Source organism: Fundulus heteroclitus, chromosome 16 (genome assembly GCF_011125445.2).
Source record: "Fundulus heteroclitus isolate FHET01 chromosome 16, MU-UCD_Fhet_4.1, whole genome shotgun sequence".
Classification (NCBI taxonomy): Eukaryota; Metazoa; Chordata; class Actinopteri; order Cyprinodontiformes; family Fundulidae; genus Fundulus; species Fundulus heteroclitus.
In genome coordinates, this window is record NC_046376.1 from 11,906,672 (window position 1) to 11,930,745 (window position 24,074).

Sequence of the window (24,074 nt, forward strand, 5' to 3'; positions counted from 1 at the left end):
ATTTCAGAGTTGCAGACTTCTCAGGTCTTCAGAGATGGGTTTAGTCAGTGTTCCCAGGATGATACCTTAATAGCGAGAAGCCGTGTTAATTGCAGAATGTGCAGAAACTGCTTTCTCTGTTCAACCAGGACAGCACTCTTTCAATTTGATATATTTTTTTTTCTTTTTATGTGGTTCTTAAAATATGTCATTAGTGTTTTAATGTGTTTTGTGTTTTTAATGTAATTCTCTTCATGCTTTTTCCTTTTGTCTTCCTGTAAAGCATGTTGCCTTGTTTATGCAGGCCCGTTTGCTGGCTAGTGTTATTTATCCATTACTCTCTATTCCAGTGCTGTTCATATTGTAACATTGTCATGTTGTATATACTGTACAACAAATCCACCTACATGACGTGGCTCATAATACTCGTCTATTCCAGCATTCTCTGCCCTCATTACACTGTGGACATGTATGTTTGCATGTGTTTATGCACGTGTGTATGCACTTCCACCTTTGACATGTACACAATAATAACAATAATGGTCATAATGATCTACTCCTGCATTCTTTATACTCTGCTCGCTGCTTTGTTCATAGTGTGATCTTTATACGGACTGTCTTTGTTTGTGTATTTATTACTGCATTATTGTGTTATTGCATAATTGTATAGGCAAGCATATTGTGAACATTGTACAGTCCAGAGTCAAATTCCTCGTATGCGTACACATACCTGGCAAATACAGCTGATTCTGGTTCTGAACGGTGCTGTACAAATAAACCTGCCTGTCCTTGTTACATCCTTACATCCTGGGGTAAACCTCTGTGCTTTAGCAGTTTTATCACACTAGAGGGAGACACATACTGTGACTATTTTCAATGCCATTTTGCAACATCCACACGTGAAACAGTCAGGAGTTTGTACACAGAATCCGCTTGTTTAGGCATGCTGTGGTATTATAGAGCTAAGCTCCACAGTTCCAAGAAGAGTCCTGTTTTCCGTCTGTGGAGATGTTTCTGCTGATTTAACCTCTTGTTAACTTTTTGGATAAATTCTTCTGACATTGATCTAAACCTTAGTTGGGTTTGCGGCTTTCTTCTTTAAGCTTCAAAACTTTTAGTGTGTCGTTCAGAAGAGAAGCTTTTCAAATTGTACTTGAGCAAGCTTTATTTGTTTCTACTTTATTTGTACTGCAAATGAAAATATATAATGGCAATTGCCCCCAAATCTTAAACTAACCCACAACATTCTGTGCACAAGTTCATAAAACAACTAATTATTATTAAAGTGATCTACAGTGAGCACAGTCACAAAAGAGACCATCCCATATTTGTTGCAGCGGCACTTCCTTAAACTGAATATTGTGCCTGGCAGAAGCGATATGCAGTTTTAATCAAAAGGAAGTTTAACCACAGCATCCGATTACCTAATAAGGACAATGCATGCAACCTCTATCATCCAGGCAGAGGCTGATTATAAATGTGTGGTCAGGATGACAGGAAGCAGTAGAAAGGGATGCAGGATGCAGCATGCAAATAAAATGTATTTAAAAAAGGCACATGTTACTGAACAGGAAAAACGTTTCCTGTGCATCTTTATACACTATATAGACAACTAGAATCAGATAAATATTCAAACGTCATCAACAGAAAAAAAAATGTAATGTTTATAAAACCTGTTTCTTTTTATACCTTCATTAATAGTCTAGCATGAAAAAAGAAGAAAGCGCGCTTTCTCGCAGAATTCCCCAAAACATTTATTTTGGAATTACGCAAACATACAGAGTCAGTCTGTATTCTAAGAAGTTGCTTATTGCTGAGGATCAAAAATACAAATCTTAAACAACATATGGCATTTTTATTTCAATTTTTGGAAAGAAAACATTATGAGTCACAAAATGTTTTTGAAAGGTGTAATAAGTTCCCCCCAGTGTAACAACAACAACAACAACTAAAACAAATTGACAGACAATAGTGAGATATGAAACTGATTGTGCAAAAGATGAAGATCTGTTAAACCATAAATGCCCGACAGTTTGGCAGCATTATCTCCAATTTTCATACCACAAATGCTCTCTACATATAATCTCTGGAACCATTTGAAAACTCCCTGACCCTCTATGTAATATGGCTTTTTCATGCGTGTCTGTGCAAAATGCAAAACATGGTTTTAAAACATAAATAAAAAAATAATAATAGGCCTAAAGCAAAAAAAAAAGAAAAATTGTTGTAATGATTAAACATAGCTACACTACATTATTTTGCCCAGCAATAGTTTGCACAACAGAAGTAGTACAGGATACAAAAAAAAACAACAACAACAACAGCAACAACAGCAGTAGAGGTGGAAAAACTTCCCTAAACATAAACAGCAGTTGTCTGAGGTGTAAACTGAGAATCAGAATTGAATTAAACCCACCTACAATGTGTAGAAAGCACACCCTCCTAGACACTGAAAGCCTTAGAGTGAACAGCTTGTGACTCATACAAACAGTTTGTGATATTTTACACCATGTGCAATCATCACACTGAACTGTTGACATCAATAACTACTATCGGTAGCCGGTTTAATGACAGCGTAAAAAAAGTCTTCCTCCCATCTCTTTGAGCTCTGCTACATCACACCAGCGTCGCCAACCCCTGAGATTTATTTTTTTTCCTTGCTGCATTTAGCCATTAGTTTCCTCTGTACGCTACGTTGGTAAAAGTGGTGGTGGCTCCTCTGTACAAAGGATTGTTTCCCTGGAAGATGAATGAATAAATAATTAGATTTAAAAACAACTTCATTCAAATGTTTATTCCTCAAATGAGAGGCTTTAATGGCTGTGTGTATCTTTGGTGCTTACCGTATCCCATTTGGCTTTGGATCTCTCCTCCTCAAACTTGGCAAACTCCCGTCGGTCGTGGATGGTAACCATCAGCTTCCAGATGAGCAAACCAACGAGGCCCAACAGCAGAATGGCTCCGGCCACCGACAAGAGCACCACTAGGACGTCAGGACCCTGGGGGCACTCTGACAAACAGATACTCATGAAGTTTAAAAGCTTAAAACTTTCAGAACCCGTATTTGACTTCCTGCGGCGCTGCACAGAGTAGCTGTGTAACCGGCTTCAAGAGGAGTTCTTTATAAAATAACCCATTTCTAGAGGCACAAACTGTGCCTCTAGAAACAGGAACAAAATCTTCTGTACCGACGATGCACTTCAATCACATCTTATTTTCTCTGACAGTTTAAATTCCCAGCAAACAGCAAAAAGTTTCACCCTACCTGGCTCTTTCACCACGTACAAGACAGAGTTGCCGTTTTTGTCTTCATAATACTGGAAGTGCACAATGCAATCGTTCTCATCTTTGTAGGAGCAGTTCACGGTGTTTTGTTCTTGGAAATCTGCCAGAAAAAGAAGAAGAGGAAAAAGAACGGGGGAATAAAAGGAAACAATTTGAGACAAAGTTTCTCCTTGGGAGCCGTAGTTTTCATAGGTCTGTAATATACTCCATAAAATCAACCATAATAGGGCGCAATTTACGTTAGAGGTGAAGGAATTCAACAACATGACCACAACAGCCAAGGGTCACGTAAAAGGCGATACGAGAAAGTTCTCAACACTCACCCAACTTCTCCTCCATTTTCTTTTTCAACTCGTCCACAACTTTTATTTCGTCCTTGCAGATGCGGTTGCAGCTGTTGTCGCTCATATACTGTCCTCTCTTGAAGTGCTGACACTCAACACACTGCCTGCAAGCACAATAACACCGCCGGCTTTACGCAACGCAGACAATTTGAACTACGCTTCTTTAGTAGCAGCAGGTAGACGTTTTAAAGAACAGGAACAGAAATATGAAATCACAGGGTCTTTAAGGTTGTGTAAGTGTTTGTATTCATTTAAATGTCGGGTGTCAAGAAGTAAGCAAAGATGTATTTAACAAAAGGAGAGATTATGCATAAAGCACCCGAGCAAGTCAAAATAGAGTAATGACGTTGCGAAGGACAAACCAAACTACAGTGTCCATTCAGCTTAGACACACCATAATGGCCAACCAAGACCGAAGCATAGATAGTAAAGTTCCGCTAGCATAAAACAGATCTTATATGATAAATGTATGATTTGCATTTTGTCCAGTGAGGAGAAGGAGATCAGGAAAAATGTTGGCTTAGAGCAGGGGTCACCAACATGGTGACCAGGTAGCCCCCAAGGACCACATGTGGAGCCCACAAGCCTGTTAAAAAAAATAGCACAACCTTAAGTGAGCTGCTTTTAAATAGCTATTTTATTTAGTTGCTCTTCTTTTTAATCATTATTGTATTTACATAGATTTTAAAAAGCCAAATGCATTAAAAACATATTTATATTACGTAAAGTTAATGCGAGCTTGGACTCTTGTTGTCCAAAAGTCAGTATAGCTGTTTGTATGACACAGTACCGACGAAGTACCGCTCAGTTTCAAAAAGGGTGGTGACCCTTGGCTTAGAGACGCTAGCTTGTAGAAAAGACTATCAATATCCATCCTGCCTTCATCCATATTCACATAAATGCTGATATTGTTATGTTTCTGGCCTGTCAACTAGTGTTTGTGATTTCATTCCCCTCTCCCTCCTCCTCTGACTAGTTGACAGTGCTAGATTGTCTGGATTCTCTGATTATCTGATCACCTGGCTCTGACCCTGGACCCTCTTTGACCACGATTACCTGCCAAGCCCCAGTGAGACGCCACTTTCTAAAACTCAAAGTTTCTGGATCCAAGACACCCTGCCAGGATATAAAAGAAGGTTAGTGGCTTTCAACCTGAACTGAATCATCCATCTCAGCCACTAACCCGTCCTCTCCCCTCCGGAGGCTCTGGTTTCCCTGATCCCGTATACCTGCAGAGTTTCTACGATAAATCTTTTAAAGTAATTTCCTGTTGCGTTCTGGTTGTATCTGGGTCCTCAGTCTGAATCGTAACAGATATTTGCATATTTATTGTAATGATGGATTTAAAGGCCTTTTTTTTCGTTTGGCTACAAAACATGAAATGTGCCATCTAAAAATATCTCATATAAGTGGTGACAGATCTAATACATTTTTATTAAAGTGTACTTGGATCAGAAAAAGGCCAAGTTATATATTTTTTTTCAAATCCTAATGTGAAAAGGAACTTTTAATCCATTAAAAACCTTTAGTTCCATCACTTCTATTTTCCCTGGATATTTACATTCAAAAGAAATAATCCACCAAAATACTCTTTACAACTGGCAAATTCTTTTTTAAAAGAATCACAATCATCTATGTATATTAGAAGCTTTTTCAGTGACCCGATCATGCCCGTGTTTACGTGTGCAGATTTCAGTAGTTTACAGCCAGTGCCATAATAAAACACTTGATTGTAAAGAGAGTAGCAGCAAAGAGGCGCTAGTAATGTTCAAAGAAGTCTGAACGACAATACTAAAAGTCTTCTCTTTTAATTTTTTGACATTGGATTTAATAAACCAATTCTTAAAATGTTTGTTCCTCGGTACTTAGATGTTCTAACTTTAAACTTTAACATCCCTTTTGGTGAGGTCTATAAAATACATGATTTTATAAAATCTTAAACCTGCAGTACAAGTCGAATCATGCGTGAATAGGAGTAGAACTTGTACTTTTATTAAAATTAACTGTCCTATGCCAAATCGACATTTACAACCTGCTGCAACAAAAGATTTAGATACAAACGACACCAGAGTTTCTTATTTTGTAGCTTTAGAGATGTTACACCCTGCATCTGAGGATATGCGTCAATATAACAAAGTGTGACGTTTAATAGGTTAACTTACTGCCTTATAGTGCAGGTGTCAGGACAGGTGTGGCACTTCTCACAGGTCTTTCCGTAGGCACCAGGCTGAGTGCACTGACACTCCCCGCACTCGCAGTAACCCCGGCCACTGCACAGCAGCCCCATGCTGGACACGCAGGTGTCTGTCCGGGTGGTGCAGTTACAGTTGCTTCCTTTCCAGCCAGCGTCGCACTGGCAGAACCCGCAGCTACACTTGCCATGACCTGAAAGACACAGAGAGGGACAAATCGGTAAAAATGCTGGATGGGCTGAAAGGATTTCCTTTTAATATACGCTGTCTAATTAACAATGCTCTTATGCGTTTTTTGGCTTCATTTCAGGTTTCTCTGCAAGTTTTAATCAAGTGGATTTTGCTTTTGTGCCAGCAATCAAGACATCTTGCTTTCAGTTGCAGACTGTCTTTAAAAGTAAAGACAGAGCTCTCCATACTTACTGGCACTTTTGGTGAATAGATGTAAAAAAAAAAACAACTCTCAAAAGTATATTGTTTTTTATAATAACTGCATAACTAATTATCTGGCTTTTCTCTTGTAAAAACAGCTCCCAGTTTTGGTCCCTGAGGTGGAAACATGGCCCTCTAAGGCTTAAGGCTGTCTTTATTGACCAAGCTTATGTGTTTAGAGTGGATTATGTTTGTCTGAAGTCTGTACTGTATATTCTGTAATAGATTTAGGCTGCTGTCATTATATTTATCCATAAATCCTGATGAATCCAATCAATTACTTCGACTGCAGTCATGTCTTGATGACATCAAAAGCTGGATGACTTTAAATTTCCTGCATCTAAATTCTGACAAGACCGAAGTTTTAATCTTTGGGCCAGAGTCCTCAAAAAATAAACTTCTTAACCAATCACTTAATCTGGGTGGCATTAACCTGGCCTCTGGTAATAAAGTAAAAAATCTTGGTGTTATTTTTGACCAAGACATGTCATTTAAATCCCATATTAAACAGGTTTCCAGAGTTTCCTTTTTTCACCTCCGGAATATCGCCAAAATTAGAAACATTCTGTCCAGGAGTGATGCTGAAAAACTGGTCCATGCATTTGTTACTTCAAGGCTGGACTATTGTAATTCTTTACTATCAGGAAGTCCACAAAATGCAGTTCAAAGCCTTCAGCTGATCCAAAATGCTGCAGCAAGAGTTCTGATGAAAATCAACAAGAGGGATCATATTTCTCCAATTTTAGCTTCCCTTCATTGGCTTCCTGTTAAATCAAGAATAGAATTTAAAATTCTTCTTCTAACGTATAAAGCCCTTAATAATCAAGCTCCATCATATATCAGAGCTCTGATTACCCCGTATGTTCCTAACAGAGCACTTCGCTCTCAGACTGCAGGTCTGCTGGTGGTTCCTAGAGTCTCTAAAAGTAGAATGGGAGGCAGATCCTTTAGCTATCAGGCTCCTCTCCTGTGGAACCAACTCCCAGTTTTGGTCCGTGAGGCAGACACCCTGTCTACTTTTAAGACTAGGCTTAAAACTTTTCTTTTTGACAAAAATTATAACTAGTGACTCATGTTACTCTCAGCTACCTTTATAGTTTTACTGCTATAGGCTTAGGTTACTGGAGTATATCAGGATCTAATTTTCTCACTATATTGAGTTCTACTGTTCTTCAATTATGCATTATGTGTTGTCATTTCTGCTTTAACTTTCTGTTCTCTCTCTTTTCTCTTCATAGTAGGTACACCTGGTCTGGCGTTCTGTTAACTGTGACATCATCCAGAGAAGACGGCTCACCTGCTACTACCATCTAATGTAGAACAGATTACTAGATCAATGTGTGCTTCTGTGCTTTTTTGTTTCTCTTGTTGTGTCTCTGTTCTGTCTTCTGTAACCCCAGTCGGTCGAGGCAGATGACCGTTCATACTGAGCCCGGTTCTGCCGGAGGTTTTTTTTCCCGTTAATGGGTGGTTTTTCTTCCCACTGTCGCTTCATGCTTGCTCAGTATGAGGGATTGCAGCAAAGCCATGTACAATGCAGATGACTCTTCCTGTGGCTCTACGGTTCCCCAGGAGTGAATGCTGCTTGTCGGGACTTTGATGCAATCAACTGGTTTCCTTATATAGGAAATTTTTGACCAATCTGTATAATCTGACCCAATCTGTATAATATGATTGAACTTGACTTTGTAAAGTGCCTTGAGATGACATGTTTCATGATTTGGCGCTATATAAATAAAATTGAATTGAAATTGAATTAACTCAGTAAAGAGATTCCATTTGTTGTGGATCAGCACTATGTACATAAACTGAATTCAGTTTAATTGAAGGGAACAATCCCACTCTGCAATTATGTAGAAGTCCAACCTTTGATGCACATGTTTGAAGATAGGAGGTAACAGCTATCCCAACCAACTTGGTCCTATTAGGAACATGTAATAAAGACGATACTTTAACTACACAGACCCCAGCCTGATTACTGCCAGATCTGTTGAAGAAAGAAATTACTTGAGTAAATAGTAAAAAATAAAAAGTCCTGAAAACATCAAGTAGGCCAAAAGACACCATAAATCAAGATGATCAGGCTTAGAAATCCTCATTGTGCCCCACCAAAACAAATTCAAGAAGAAATCAGAAAAAAAGCCCTTGATGTCAATTAGTCTGGAAAGAGTTACTTTTCCAGAATCCAAAATGCCTTGGTAATTCATCGTAGGAAGGGTTACGCACCGTTTCGTCTTGGATTAACTAGCAGAAAAGAAAAAAAAAAAAAACATTCAACAGCCAAACATGGCGGTGGTAGTGTGATGGACTGGGGCTGCTTTTCTGCTTCAAGAACCCAACAACCTACATACGACAGAACAATGTGTGCCAGAAGATCACGACGGAGAACGTTTGGCCATCAGTCTTTGACCATCAGCTGAGGAACACAGTGACAGGACCTTAAACAGGCCATTCATGATTGGAACCCCCCAATGTGCCTGGATTAAAACAATTCTGCAAAGAATAGTAGGTCAAACGTCCTCCACAGCGACAGAAAAGACTCTTTGCCAAAGACCCTTGATGTTACTTATCGCCCCTGAAGGTAGCAAAGCCAGCAATTAGGTTTTTGTTTTCACATCAGGCCAGCTTAGTTTGTGTAACTTTTTTTTTAACCTTTTTAAATAAAATAATAATCTGAGGACTGCATTTTACACAAGTCATATTTGTTTGATATCAACATTCATTTGATAATATTAAAGAAGAGCAAAAAGTAAAAGAAAAAAAGCAAATACTTTTCTGTTGCACTATAAGTACATTCTTTCAGCAGGGAAAATAGCTGTCTCTTTAGAAATATTATCTTATTATAAAACTAGTGGTGCTACACAATTTGGCTCCAGTAGTTTTTATAAAATAAATGTGACATCTACATTAAATTAACCAGGAAATGGCTGCATGAATATGGTCACTTGCCAAACTGAAACTTTCCCAAAAATGGATGAAAAAGGGCCCCATATCTCGACTGCAGACTGTGAGCTGGATGGTAAGGAAGGTAAACAAAAAAAAAAACTTTATATATTACCACTAAGTATCATTTGCATAGTGAAATTGTGCTGTTACAATTAACATGTCCTATGTTATGAAACCTTTTCCATCTCTTTACAAAGTGTATTAATAATGGTGGAGGGTGCTGTAGACTTTTGTGGTTAACACCGTTTGAGCTGTCATTTATCAGTTTGTTTTTGTAAATATAAAAATAGCATGCTGTGGTCACTGGCGGATAGAGATACTCTCTATTTCCTGACTGCTATAAGAAAAAAATCGCTCTGATGGCAGCTGTAGCAGCAACATCCAATAGAAGTCTTTTCATTGTAACAGATTATATCTCCATAACATTCGACCACAGACCTTCTTACAGCATCGTGTCTTGCGTCTTTCGTTTTAATCCCATGGGTGAGGCTAGACAAACGAAAATATGAAATACAAATTGCTCAGTTGCGAAGTTAATCCCCAACACTGTTAAGTACGCTGTATTTAAGTATGTGGGATTGTGTGTTGTTCTATTTCCTAATACACATTTGTGGATTTTAAAGAGCCTTCAGGAAATCAGGGTTTAGTCACTGCAAGATTCCCAGAAGGCTGTGGATAACTTAAATGTTTTTGTGCTTCCGGTGTGTCTTTGAAAACCGGTTGAATGCGCAAATATGAAGACCAGTGGACAACATTTCTCTAGAATCTGTAATAATTACCAATGAGGTACAAAGTGTTAAAGTTTAGGGTTTGTGACTTGAGCAGAGGTGGGTGGAGTAGCCAAAAAATATACTCAAAATAGCACTACTTCAACATATTTTCACACAAGTAGAATATTTGTCAGCAAAGACAAGCAAGAGTAAAAAAGTATTCAGTAAGAAGGCTCCTAGAGTACTGAGTTACGATTCATAACAGCTGATGATTTAATATTTTAAAATTATGCAATCGGACAGAGAAAAATATAAGGTCGTGCAAATTCTGGTTTTAAAAGACAAAAATATACAAAGAATTACATTATAAAAAAACATCAAATTCAGACAAAAGAAACCCTTTTCTAACACATTTTTAACATTAAACTTGAAAGCAATATTTACACCAATTAATATATATAGAGTAAGTTAGAACAGTGCAAAGTACTTCCAATGACAATATCTACTGTTTACTGTACGTTTATTTGACCTCCAAATGGCTAAATGAGCTCAGCAGTTAGAAACAAACATTACAATAACAAAGCTTGTGTACAAATAATAAGTCTCACTTTAACATAAACTGTAGGTTTTCATCTCCCTGGAGCATTTTATTTTTAATTAAAATAAGCCAGTTCTTTATACATGAAGTTACTCGCTTTAGTTAGAGTAGCCGGAAACTTTACTCAAGTATGGGTAGCGATACTTGAGTAATTATATGACTCAAGTAAAAGTAAAGAGTACAGTGCAATAAAACTACTCCTAAAAGTACATTTTGTTCAAAAATTCACTCAAGTAAATGTAACTGAGAAACTTTTAACTAGTTACTACCCACCTCTGTACTTGAGAAGCCTGGCTGTTATTTCTGCCATCAAAAGCACACAAGATATCCAGTGAAATTAAGTGGTTCGACACAGAGCAAAGACAAATCTGTCTTTTAATGAGTTCTATGTGGGTGACTAATTGTTTTTAGAGTCAAGCCACTTGGAAACAAAAGTATTTATAACCAGAATTCAAATGAGTAAGAAGCTCACTATGGGAAGGAAATTACTTCCAATGCATCCTCGAACTGCAGAAACACAAGAGGCACGAAGCCAGGTCATTCTAGAAGCGTTGTTACTCTGTGCCAACTATTTGCTGACAGAACCTCTGAGCAAGCTTTTCCCGCTGGATTACCAGCAGACACTCTGCATCAGCACATTAGGCAACCTGAGAAACAATGGAAGAGCTCCGGAGACTGCAATGTTCTCCTCAGAAAGCCAAACAGGATTTGGCGCTGGATAAGGAAGCGTGAATCACAGCCCAGCTGGATCACACAGGGGGATTCACTGGTTCTGAAATATTACACAGGGCCGTCCAACAACTCAAAGAGAAGTCCTCCCTAGTTGTAAGCTGAAGAAAATGATCCCTTTGTATCCACCCTGTTTATTGTATCTTCTTCTGTAGATAGTGTTTTTTATCCTCATTGCTACTTTGATGTCAATGATTAACAGTTTTGTACAGCTCTATAGAGCTTCTCCCTGATTTCCCATGCTGTGTTTTTTAGATAATAACAGAGATTAAACTACAGTGCAAAAAAAACAAAAAAAACACCACAAGTTTGTCACATTAAAAAGTCAATGAATGCTTTATGTACTAAAGGCCACTAGACATACGCTTAAAAGCAAGTTCAAAGGTTTTACTTCATGCTTATCTATTAATCACACGCTGCAGTTTTGGAGAGGTTTAAAGAAGGGGTGGTTGGGAGGGGGGGCATAATAAAAGACAACTGACAAGAACAGGAAAACGGACAGAGCTCTAACACAAAGCTTCCCTCTGCAGAAAGGGAGGAGAGCAAAGCGGCAAACTGCCAGCAGTGGAATGCTAACTTTCCTGCTCTCTCTTTCCTCGTATTTACGGGCCCCGGAGCAATGCTTGCCGACTCCTGCTCCAACGCCTCTGCCCTCAGCAATGGAAAAAATACACAGCCACAGAAAATATCAATGACTGCGTTTTTTGTTGTTGTTGTTGTTGTTGTTTTTTTTTTTATCCATGAGCCACAGCTAGAATTTAAGTGGTACAGAGGGACGCTGGCTCATTAAAGGAAACATCATAAAAGCACAAACAGCTATCCAAAGCATGATTGCAGCTCTGTGACTGTAAATGAGCTGCATTAAAAGTCAGCAAAGTCCCTTGGTAGAGATACAAACCTATCATGTTTGAGGAAGAGTTTCATCTCATTTCTCACCAGTGATAAGAGCGGGTACTTTAACGACTATTATTTGGCAATGGACAATTTAAGTAAATACAAAATGTAGTTTTCAAATGACTACGGGGATGAGGGGGAAAATGGGCTGTCCAAACCCACCTATGTCAAAAAGTCATTGCCCCGCTTGTAAAATCATGGATTAATTGTGATAAATCCCATTTTTATCACGTGTCTGACAACATACTGATGGCTACGTGATCAAATCATTCCCCAATTTGAAAACATAGACATTTGTAACATTTCTGGATCATTCGTGGGAGTTCAGAGGCAAAAAAAAAAAAGCCCATAGGCCCATCTCAAATTTGCCAAAAACCATCTTCATGAACCCAAAGCCTCTAGGAAAAAAATCTGTGTAGTAATTATATAAAAAAGGGAACCTTTAGCCATCAGTCCCATTACATCAGGCCATCATCATGTAGGGAAACATATTGGTATTAGTGTCATGTTCGGGTCTGCTTTGGGACCTGGATGACTTCCTGTATTCGACAGAACTATAAATTCCACATCCTGAAGGTCTGGCCATCAGTTTGTGACCTAAAGCTGATGATGAACATTTTCTGTTTTTCTTCTTTTATAAATAAGGGTTTAAAAAAACACCTGGAAAATTGGAAGTTCCATTTTCTAAAGAGAAGAACTGAGATTTCTCAAGTTGTCATGCATTGAACTTTAGTGTATTTAATATAAAACAGCAGACAGCATGCTAACATAGCATCATTAGCTCATTACTGACTAAAGTTAGGTGAGATTCGAGGAATGTGGAATTGTTTGGATGTTTTTAAGAGTGGTTCTGTAAAAAGTGAATGAGAATTAAAAACCTTGATTGCAGTATATACTTCTTTTTGTTTTTAATTCATATAGATGTCCCAATGAATACTCCCTTAGATTAGAGCGAACAGTTCAAGAAAAACAAAATGTACTGATTGCCATTTATTGAGTGTTACACTGTTATTTCTTTTAATCAATTTACAGTGCCTTAAATATACTTGATGAATTATGTTCCCAATATGTGTTCCAGATGGAATATCATCAGCAGAGCAAATAATTAAATGTTCAGTGTAATCAGCAAAGCGCAAATTAAAAAAAGAAAGAAAAGAAACTGCTTCTCAACTTTTGAAACTGGAATTGTTTAGTGATGGTAAGAAATTGGTTTGCTGTTGACCTTTGTTGACCAGCTCTTAGCTTTAGTTTCTAAAAGAAACAAATCGGCATCTATAGCGAAAGAGACGTAAAGAGTTATCTATTGCTGGTTAGCTGGGCCGGATTTTAGCAGGGGCTTACCGGGGCTGCAGCCCGGGGCCCCGGCATTTCGGGGGCCCCGAAGGATGTTTTCTATTTTTGTGAATGGATAGTGCCCGCCGGCCGGCGGGGTCCATGCACCGCCGGCCGGCACCGCAGCAGCGCTTGGCTGCGCAAACCCCGCCCGCCGGTCGGCCGGGCGGTGCACAATCCTCGCCGGCGGTGCACGGACCCCACCCGCCGGCCGGCAACGTAGCGGCACTTGGCTGCGAGGGCCTATCGACGCCGCTTGCGGCTTTAACATCCTTCATATGCGGCCTATCAGCGAATCTCGAGTCGCTGTTGCACGTTCCATAACAACAATGTTTAAAAACCATGGTTAGGAGACATCTTAGACTTAGAAAAACCAAGGGCATTGTACAGCGAAAGAGTGGAGGAAAACGCATATTTACCCTACCTGTACCACGTGATACGACGTCACGTTCTAAAAATAGCTTGCTCGCGGAACGCCATTTGTTCTGGCAAACGTCCATCTTGAATGCTTGCTTGTTATTGGTCTATTTTTGACGCATCTTACGCATTGGGGAGGAGGAGCGTCAAGGGAAACCTTCAGCAAAAAAATCCAGAAAAGTGGGCAACTTTTCAAATTTCATATCAGACTAAGGCTTAAATGTCTGATAACCCTTTCACTCATTACTGGAAAGGGCTTGGTGTTACTGGTTAGGGCAGTGGTGTCCAAACTTTTTGACATGAAGGTTAATATTATGTTAAAACAACTTTGGGGCTGTAAAATAATTTTGAAAACAAACTTGGTATTTTTTAAAGTTTATCTGCTAAATTAAAGTAAAAATGTAAATGAATGTAGATACAAAACAAAGATTGTGCATGTCTGCATTATAAGACAGGCTCAAAGTTTCAAACTTTTCAGGGTTGAGTATTGTTTTCTTATTTGGTTTGCGTTTGAGTAAATGTAGGTCGTGTTTGTAGTTCGAGTTCCTACAAAGAAGTTGAATGCAAAAGTGTCATTAATAAATGGAAATCTGTATTTTGTTCTTCATATTTTTCAAGATGTTCTCTGTAAAAACCTTGGTCTAGAAGATGAAAATTGTTCATTTGCACCCACCTCTGCTTTTATTGAGAACCGGGGGCTGTAAAAAATCCTTCAGAGGGTATATATATATATATATATATATATATATATATATATATATATATAGACTCTAGTCCAGGGGCCCCCATCCTGACTCCAGCCCAGGGGCCCCCATCCTCCTAAATCCGGCCCTGCTGGTTAGCTATCAACTGTATACTTGATGAGATTTTTAAAATAAAAAAATATATATTTTACCTAGGGGGCCCTAAAAGAAGGTTTTGTGATGAAACATTAACAGGATAAATCCACCTTTCTTCTAAAAAAACACACACAAAACTACATTTATCTACAAACGTAATACGAGCACAGCTGCAGTGAAAAATAAAAGAGGAATTTTCTAATTTGCCGATACTTGGCCCATACATACCAAAACTATTACAATATGTTACCCACAGACAAATGCAAGTTTGAAGCCAGTAGTTGAGTAACAGCACACTGAGCTGTGCAGACTTGTTGTAGGGAGTTGAAGCACGGCCTGTATCTTTTTAAGGAGAACACCAGGTCTTTCCTGGGCCCTGTAACTGACAGCCCAAAGAAAACACTTTAAGCCTCAAGTGCTCCACGTTTTCGACAGGAACCCCAATTACAGTAGGTATGTCATTATTTACACGTATTTGTAAACTAGGAATGATTTAGAAAGAAAAAAATAGTTTGAGCTTTTTAGGAGCTTTTTTTTCCCACATTTCGAGTTGGGTCATAGAAAAACTATGTAAACTCACTTAGATATGTTTACAGAGCAGTGGGCCAGTACAAAGATCTCTGTGGTTGAAATCTAAGGGGAGGGAAGAGGAAGGGAAGGGCAGCTGGATGTTTTCTGATTCACATAACTCATTAGCGGCAACATGAAACAGCGTAACAACACGCTGTTAAACATTGGCTAGTTTATCAGTTCAGATATGTTGAGATATGCTTATTTTCTTTCTTTCCACATTCTTAGATTTTGTTACTCCAAGTGTCTGGGCGGAGGTGTGTATGAAAGCTTTGGGAGCTTTGTTACAGAACAATGATAAAAAAAAAAGGATCTCAAGTTATGATATAAGTGCATAAATCACAGTTTTTGTTTTCAGAGATTTACTGAGACGAAGAGAAATTTAACCTTGAGTTGTGTTTGTCTATTCAAACTAGAAATTTATTGTCAGTTTCAGATGTTTTAAAGATTTTGGGGTCAGCTGATTAAAAAAATCCACATATGATCTCCCCTGAAGTATCCCAGTTAAATTCTAAGCTAAGGCAATTTTTGTTTGACTTCTTTCTCTCAGTGAGTGTGGGAGTTTTCTCTGGGTTCCCCCACTCTCATTTAAAATCTTGCAAGATAATCTCAACGGGAACGGACTGTGAGTGCGTAACTTATTAGTGTCTCCTGTCTCTGTGATAGACTGTAAAAAGAAAGGAAAGAGTGCCTCCATCCATTTACTGTGTCATCCTTCCATCATAAATAGATGGCTGGATGACAGGAACAAACAGGACGTACAGTCATGCATGAACACAGTCACACCTAAAGGCAATTTAGAGTAACTACATAAAAGTCATGTTTGTGGACTGGCACACATGGGGGAACATGCAAGCTCCATGCAGAAAGACTCTGCATCTTCAAATCCACGAGCTTCTTGCTACAAGGCTGTTGCATGCTCTCCATGTGCATGGGTTTTTTTTCAGGGTACTCCGATTAATTGGGAATTGTTAAAGTCCTTCTGTGTGAGTTTGTGTATGCATAGTTAGTTATTTTCTTTGCCTGCCACTTGGCCATAATGCAGCACCTTGGTGAACCTGCCACATACCCTCATGAGAACACCGTTCTTATTCCAGTGTAAGGGGCATCGTGAGTCAACAGCCACTGTCTCTGAGAAAATTGGCCTAGTTTCTGTCAACGACTGCTAGATCCATAGAGGACTTCCACATAAACTGCAAGGACAACTTCCACACCTTAGTAAAACTTGTTCCTACTCACCAGAGCAAAGCGCTCCCTTGAAATGCAGGCAGTTGAAATTGTCACATTCGCAGTACTTTCCCCAGATCTGACCAAACTCGGATGGGTGACAGGCGCACTGTCCACATAAGCAGTCTCCTCGTCCGCTGCATATCGGGCTTTCCGGTTTTGGGAGGCAGTTGGCATCGTCTGACAAACTGTATTCATCCAGAGAACACTCACACCGAGGACCCAGTCGACCTTGGTGACACTGGCAACCCCCACACTCGTACGTCCCGTTGCCATTAGTGCAGACGGGACTGTTGGGTACTGCCTTGGCCTCACAGTTGCAGCTACAAGCAAAGTCTACTGTAATCTCCAGCAAATCCTTGAAGCCCACAGGTTTGATGGTAAAAGTGCGGCTCTTCTCTTTCGGGCAGCTGCGCAGCTGAGCGTCCACACTAAACGACACCTGTGGAGGGGAAACATCTTTGGTTAAAGAAGCACAAACGGCTTAACCGATGCAACGTATACAGTTTTTAAGCTGTACATACTGTGTCCCCGATCTTTAAACCGGAGCACGACTTGAGTCCACGGATGACCTCTCCATTAAGGCAAGAAGCGTTAAATGAAAGATTCAACTCATCTGGGACTCCCAGAAGTTCCAGCTCCACTTTGGAGCGAATTTTCTGTACATAAAAACATAAATGTTATTATCAGACAAGGATAATCACAGCAAAATTCAAAACTGGAAAAAAAGCTATCCAAACCAAAGCTATGAATAAAGTAAGTGCCCCCAAAACACAAAAAACTTGACTCTTGGGGGGCAGCAACCAGCACTAAGCCTTGTGCTAACAGGCCATGAGTTGTTTTAAACAATGTAGAAGTGTTTAATTAAACAAATTTTAGAGTTTTTCAGCCTGAACAGCCAGTTTAGGATAATGCCACAGCATCTCAATAGGATTTACCTCCTGACTTTGACTAGGCCACTCTCAAATCATAATTGAGTTGTTTTTATTTCACTACTAAAGGTGGACTTACTGGTGCGCTGCAGATCAGTGTATAACCCAATCAAGTTGGAGCTTTATGTCATTAACTGATAGCTGGAGATTCTATGTGAGGATTTCCCGCTAAAGACCAGAAATCACAGCTCGGTTGCAGTTAGTTGTTGTTCTTAAATATAATTAAATCGCAAATACTAACTTTAAACAGAGGAAAGTGAGACATGCAGTTCTTTAGATGATGGTCTGGGTTCTTTTTTAACATCATGAGCGAGTTAATATTGATCTCCTGGAGTAATTCTGGGTCCTGAGAATCGTTATCACTCCACGCTGTCTCTTCGGGTCAATAATTGGTCTCGCTGTGGCTGGGTTGGGTTACGAGCCATTAAAATTGGCTTTTCATCCCTTCCCAGACTTATATGTCAATGTATTTGTCCTCAACTGAATTTCTTCAGAAGGAGGCATGAAGCTCAGCTTTTAGAAATCTATCAGCCAACTTCATGCTGCCAGAGAGGTTCTGTTTAATTGATTTCGTGATTTTACAGTACAGGCAGAAATCGGGCCTGGGTGAGGAAAAGGAAATTGTATATTTCTAGGAAATGCTGTTAACTAAAGTTCTTTAAAGATTTATTAATGGGTGTAACTTTATCTTAACATGTAGCCACGTTGGTTTGGAAAAAAATTCTTCATTTCACAGCAATGTATTTAGTACAGTTGTTGTATACACTCTGCCATGAAAACATGTAAGTGTGTACCGCATAGGCGTCCTGGATCAGCTGAATAACATTCCCAGAGTCTTCAGACAGCGTTCCCACCGTTGTACCTGGAATCACCTTACTATATTCCTGGAAAAAAACAGCATATCGGCAAAATGATAATTGATTATTTATTTAATAATATTCATGTATTCTTATGTTTGTTTTGATTTTTTTACCTGGTAAAGGGGCACAACGTTGCTTGTCACAGCAAAAATTAAATTGATGTTGTTTTCGGACATCTTGTCTGCTATGAGCCCCAGGGAAGGATAGTCCTGGGAAGCAAAGGGGTTAGAACAGCTCATGAAATCGTGTACCTTTAAAATGTCATCTGTCATTATGGTTGTTTTTACCTACCAGCACAGCTGATTGGTTGTAAATGTCATTGTTGAGGTAGCATTCTCCATCACTGGGCTTGACAATGCCAGCTATGCGTCCGTCCAGAGCGAGATGAGCCTTGGCATCGGTAGTCAAAACGAGAAGATGTGAGGCATCGGGACGCCAGCCTATCTTCTCCTAACATAGATGGACCCAGAAAAATTAAAAGCATAAAGATAAAGAATTACATACAGTATAAGCCATGTCGTGTAAACATCAGCTTCTGACTTTATTTCATTTTTTACCTTGCACACAATCGCTTGCATGATAGCATCAAATCCACCCTCCGGACTATCCCTATTTCTGGACACCTGCTGTTTCTTCACCTCCTCGGTGAAGCGAGACACCTTTTCTGTCAGTGACAACACATTCTTGAAGCCGACCTGAGGATAGCATTCACGCTTCAGTCTGTTCAAAAAGACACAGAAAAGCAGTTAGAAAAACAACCTTCAAGTCATCAAACTCGACAGACTTGTAAAGAGGAAACTCGATGATTTTAGCTCATCGCCATTGCGACCGCTCAGTGGTCCTACATACGCGACACAGGGGTTTTCAACAGCGCCTGCTGGGTAGGTAATCAGGTATGGGTAGATGGTTTTGTCCACAAATGATCCAAAGCCCAAGCGCAGGTTGCTAGTTGTTTTGCCCATGGACTCAGCTAGCTTGTCGCCCAAGGTTTGCAATTTGAAAAGGTCGTCTTCCATTGAATATGAGAGATCCATCAGGTAGTAGAGATCCACGGGGTAATCCTCCACCTGTTTCACACTCACAGTGAAACGTTTGGTGTCACCTGGGGAGAAAAGAAAAGAGGGGGGAAAGATTTTAAATTTAAACAAAGAAAAAGAAATGTAAAAGCAGTGCAATGGGGGTCATTTGCATTATCTTTGTGTAGCAACGTACCCAGTCTTAATGTCATGTGGAGTTTCTGAGGCCTGATTTGAGTCACATCGGCTGGATTCGAAGACTTGTCGCTGAGGGGATCGTTTTTCGTTATTTTCAAGAAGCTGGACGGAAACTCTATAGCTGCTTCACTGCACTCTTCTTTAATTAGGTTTTCTTTGAAGTCACAGCGAGATAAACTGGATCTTCCCATCCCGAACACCTGAAAAACAGCCACATCCAATCTGTTGAGCACGCAAGTAGAAGGTTGAAATCAGAGCGAAAAGCTCTCCATCAGTGCATCTCCAGAGATGAATCCATCCATCATCTATACACGTGTGTGTGTGTGTGTGTGTGTGGGGGGGGGGGGGGTAGGCTTGTGCCTGCCGCCAGTGGTTATTGGGCAAGAGGCAGGGTAAACTAGGTACACACACACAATGGTAATTGGGAGAGAGACCAGTTGACCTAACCGTCATGTTTTTGGACTATGGGAGGACGCTTGAGCACCCAGAGGGAGCAGATCACTCGTGCACGACTCAAACCTCTTGTCAGGACTTTGATCAGGCCTCACCCATCCTGCCTGTCACTGCTGCTGTCAGTAGCCAACCTTCTGCATTGCCAGGTTCCTGCTTGCCTCTGCAGAGGTTTCCTGCCTGCACTACGTTTCTGTCTTTATTAATAAAGCTTTTAAACACAACACCGTCTCTGGCTCGAATTTCGGGTCTCCTGTCTGTCTTGGTTGTCACAATGTTTTTACCTGCATCAGCCCTGACCAGCTTCCCAGTCTCCGCTGAATTAAAGCATCCTCATGATGCCGCAATCAGCATTTTCCACTTTGGGGTGTTAAGCTCAAGTGTTTTCCACCAAACAATTAGTTTTGCATGTTAACCAGAAAGTTTTATATATTTTTGTCCAGAGCATCTTCTTCCACATTTTTCTGTGTTTCCTGTTAAGGTCAAGGGGACTAAATGGAAATGCACGGCACTTTTTTCAGATTCATATTTGTAAGAAAAACTGAAAATCATGTGTCCTTTCCCATCTGTTCTGCAGTTCTGCTGTACTTGGTGGTGGTCCATCACATAAAATAACGGGATATGAATATTGTTGCAAGGTAATGTGTGCGTTTTTACCTCCTGAGAGCACCACGCACAGCTCGGGTGAACAAAGAGGCATTCTCGACAAGTGGTGACTCCACGAGACGTGCAAATGTTGGAACCTGTGAAAATGACACCAGATACATATTTATGTAGAGAAATCACTGAACATATTTCCACTGGGTTGAGTGAATGGACCTTTAAACCACAAGCACGACTACAAACTCATTCAGTTCTGGATAGGTTTGTTTTCTTCTCTTACCCATTCAATAAATTGAATGGGTAAGAGCATGATGCATTCTGCATCTATTTTGCTATGCATAGTTTAACAATAATAAATAAAAACTGAAACTGAAAAAAGAAAAAACCGGTATAACATTATGACCATGCATAATTTTCAGTGGGTCACCATTTTGTTTATTTAAACAAACAAAAAACCCAATTGACTTTGATAAGAGTTGAAAAAACAAACAGCTCTTCGGGTCTTTGGAACATCAGCTCCTCTGTGAAATTTTTACGTCGCCTATCAGATCAGTTTGTGGGAAAGTTCGAGACCAGATAAATACCTCAAATTAAAAAGGATTTGTCAGTGCTTTCCCAAATAGGAACCAGGGAGACTGCAACAGAAGGGGTAGATTAGAAGCAGCTGCTCTGTAAAGCATTTTTTTTTAAGGAAGATCAACGTAAAAGCCAGTTTTCTACTCAGCTTTGTGAGAACAGACTCACCTCACAATGTTTTTAATATTCTGACAAATTTTCATTGGTAACTACACTAAATAGCCAAAAGCACATGACCATCCCATTTTTAATCCACAGTGATTTCGGCCCATCTTTTGCAACCCGTTTTAACTCTTCTGGGAAGGCTATCCACAAGGTTTAGGGGTGTTTTCATGAGGGCTTTTGACCATTCCTCCAGAAGTGCATTTGTGAGGCCAGACATTGATGTTGGACAAGAGGGCCTGGCTCAAAATCGCTGTTCTAATTAATCCCAAAGAGGCGCCGTAGGGTTGAGGCCAGTCAAGTTGTTCCACATCAAACTCGCTCACCTATGTCTTTATTGACCTTTTTTGTGCCCTGGGAGGGAGCAGCCCAAAATGTCCCAAAATGCTGGAAAGTGCTAAACCCAGATTCATCCATAATGATGTGTACTCCAGAATGCATGCCATCCAGTGCTCTAAGGTCCCGTGGTGGCATGCTTTACACCACTACATATGATGCTCTGCATTACACTTGGTTATGTAAAGCCTGGATGCAGCGGCTCTGCCATGGACACCAGTGTTTTTGAGCTAATCTGAAGCCACATATGGTACGGCGGTTGGAGATTTTCACGAATGGATTTAGGGCACAGGGGGCATCCTGACACACAGGAATTCACAGAGCTCCTGACAGACCCATCCTTTCACAAGTATTTGAAGAAGTCGTCTATGCATGCCCAGGTGCTGAATTTATTTAATTTTTTTAATCTGTGATCACTGAAATTATTTGAACCCTTGTACTCAATTAGCTGGAGGGATGACCAGATACTTTTGGCCACGTCTGAAATTAAATCAGCTTCCATGTAAAATGGAATTGCAAAACCCATCAATTCCCTTGACGGACAGCATTACAGATTATAACTGTTTCTGTTACATCTAGATTCAGCGAGTTTACTGTGTTTCCATGTCGTTTTACTGTTACCGACACAAAAATAAGAACAAAAAAAAAGTTTTTTTGTCGTGATATCAGCAAGGGAAGTTTATTTTTTGTTTATTGGTGCAGCAGGGAGGAGAGAGCACCTCGCCCTGGGAAGAGCATCCCGGCTGATTTTACTCCCTTATAAGGAAAGGCGGGGAGTTTAGGAGTATCGAACATTGTTGTCCTGTTTATGTCACCCAAAAGTTATTTTTCTTCAATTTCCTTAAGGACGGCGGGGTTTAAAAAACTGAGATCACTAACATCCGGGTTGCTTCATTTAAACATTAACATATTGTGGTACTTTGGAAGTTGGAAAAGGCGATAAGCCGCCTCAGCAAGTGAAAGTTTGAAAAGCTGGCAAAGAAACAAAATATATTCAAAAGGAAAACATCTTACCGCAAACGCTGGATGCAAAGAGAAGCAGGAAGGCTAAAGAGGGCAACGGAGAACCCATGGCTGCGGCAGAGCGTTCAGATCCTCTGTGGCTTGTGCCCTTCCTGACTTGGGTCCGAGTTGCGTCTGAAGATCTCTTCCCTCCCTATCAACACTCACGGCATGCTCAGACGCGTCTCGGCACACTCATTCATTTGGCAACTTGTTACGAGATAATAAATTAAAGTCCAGATTGCCACGGATGGATTTCACAACTTTATTTTCAACATCTCAGACAGGACTACACGGTTCTATCCCTGGGCATCTCGATCAGAACTTTGGTCCTTATTTTCTCTCCTGGTGCGTAAACTTAAAAAGCTGCCCAAATGCACAAGTTCACAAATTCCCATAATCTATCGCGGTAAAAAAAAATATTTTTATATGGAGAATATTATTGTAGCCAAAAGCAACGAAAACGATGCAACATGTTTTGATACTAAAGGATGATTAATCGACCATTTGGAAACGTAGAGACTATTTCCAGGAACAAGCTCCATCCTCCCTTTGAATTGCAAAATTCGTCTTGACGCAAGTTGATATTATTTTTGAGAGGATAGCTCTTTTGTTGTACTTTAAATGTAACTGTTGGAGAATTGACTTAAAACTTTTACTTTTCTTAACATTGTTCAGATTTGTTGCTACCAAAAAAAAAATACATTTAAATAAAAAAACAAAACAAAAAAGTTTCGTCTGGTTTTCATTCAGTTTATTTTAGCCGCTGTGGATCTGCCCTGCCCTCTACTGGAGAGAAGTCCCTACAGCATCTGACAACTATTAGGAAAAGTAAGTTTAAAAGTGGTGAAACAGAGAAACTGACTTTAAAGTGACATTGCACAATATTTGTGACTGTTTTAAAAATACATTTTTAAACCTGTCCAAAGCTCATTGTCAGGTACAGTTCAGCTTTTTTTTTTGTCACATTGTCACATCTTTCAGATCATCAAACACATTTCACTTAGTTTCCATTCAGCCTCTCAGCACTTGCAAGTGTGCTCTGGATCAATGTCCTTCTAAGTGTGCTGGAGCTAAAGGTTACACATCGATGTTCTGACCGTTTTCTGAAGCAGAAAATCAGCCCCAGACCACCGCACTACCGCTACCATGTTGGAATGTTGTATGATGTTTATTAAGGTGTTTTTTTTTCCGGAAATGCTGAGTCAGTTTTGCAAACCCATGTGATGAGAGACAAACCTTCCAAAAGCTCCACTCCCATATTATCTGTATAAGGAATTGTTGACATTTTGGGGCAAATTTCTTCAGGCCTTTGCTTACTCTTTAGTCCGCTATGGGCTTTGCCTCGGAAATCTCATATCATGACATTTTTGCTCAGTCTCTTTCTCTTTTTAAACTCATTAACACATAACTGAGGCAAGTGAGACATGCGGTGCTTTAAAATC

General features: G+C 39.8%; 1 protein-coding gene across 1 annotated transcript; it reads right to left on the reverse strand.

The window, feature by feature from the left end:
* Positions 1–1,883: 1,883 nt before the first annotated feature.
* Positions 1,884–22,960, reverse strand: itgb3a (integrin beta 3a). Its single transcript, XM_036147966.1, has 15 exons — positions 22,642–22,960; positions 20,608–20,693; positions 19,499–19,700; positions 19,136–19,388; positions 18,844–19,006; positions 18,578–18,736; positions 18,400–18,495; positions 18,221–18,310; positions 17,019–17,153; positions 16,507–16,936; positions 5,771–5,993; positions 3,588–3,712; positions 3,245–3,364; positions 2,823–2,989; positions 1,884–2,718 (listed from the first exon to the last, which is right to left on the reverse strand). The coding sequence occupies exons 1-15, from the start codon at positions 22,697–22,699 to the stop codon at positions 2,653–2,655; spliced, it is 2,373 nt and encodes a 790-aa protein (XP_036003859.1). The 5' UTR covers positions 22,700–22,960; the 3' UTR covers positions 1,884–2,652.
* Between the last annotated feature and the right edge of the window lie 1,114 nt (positions 22,961–24,074).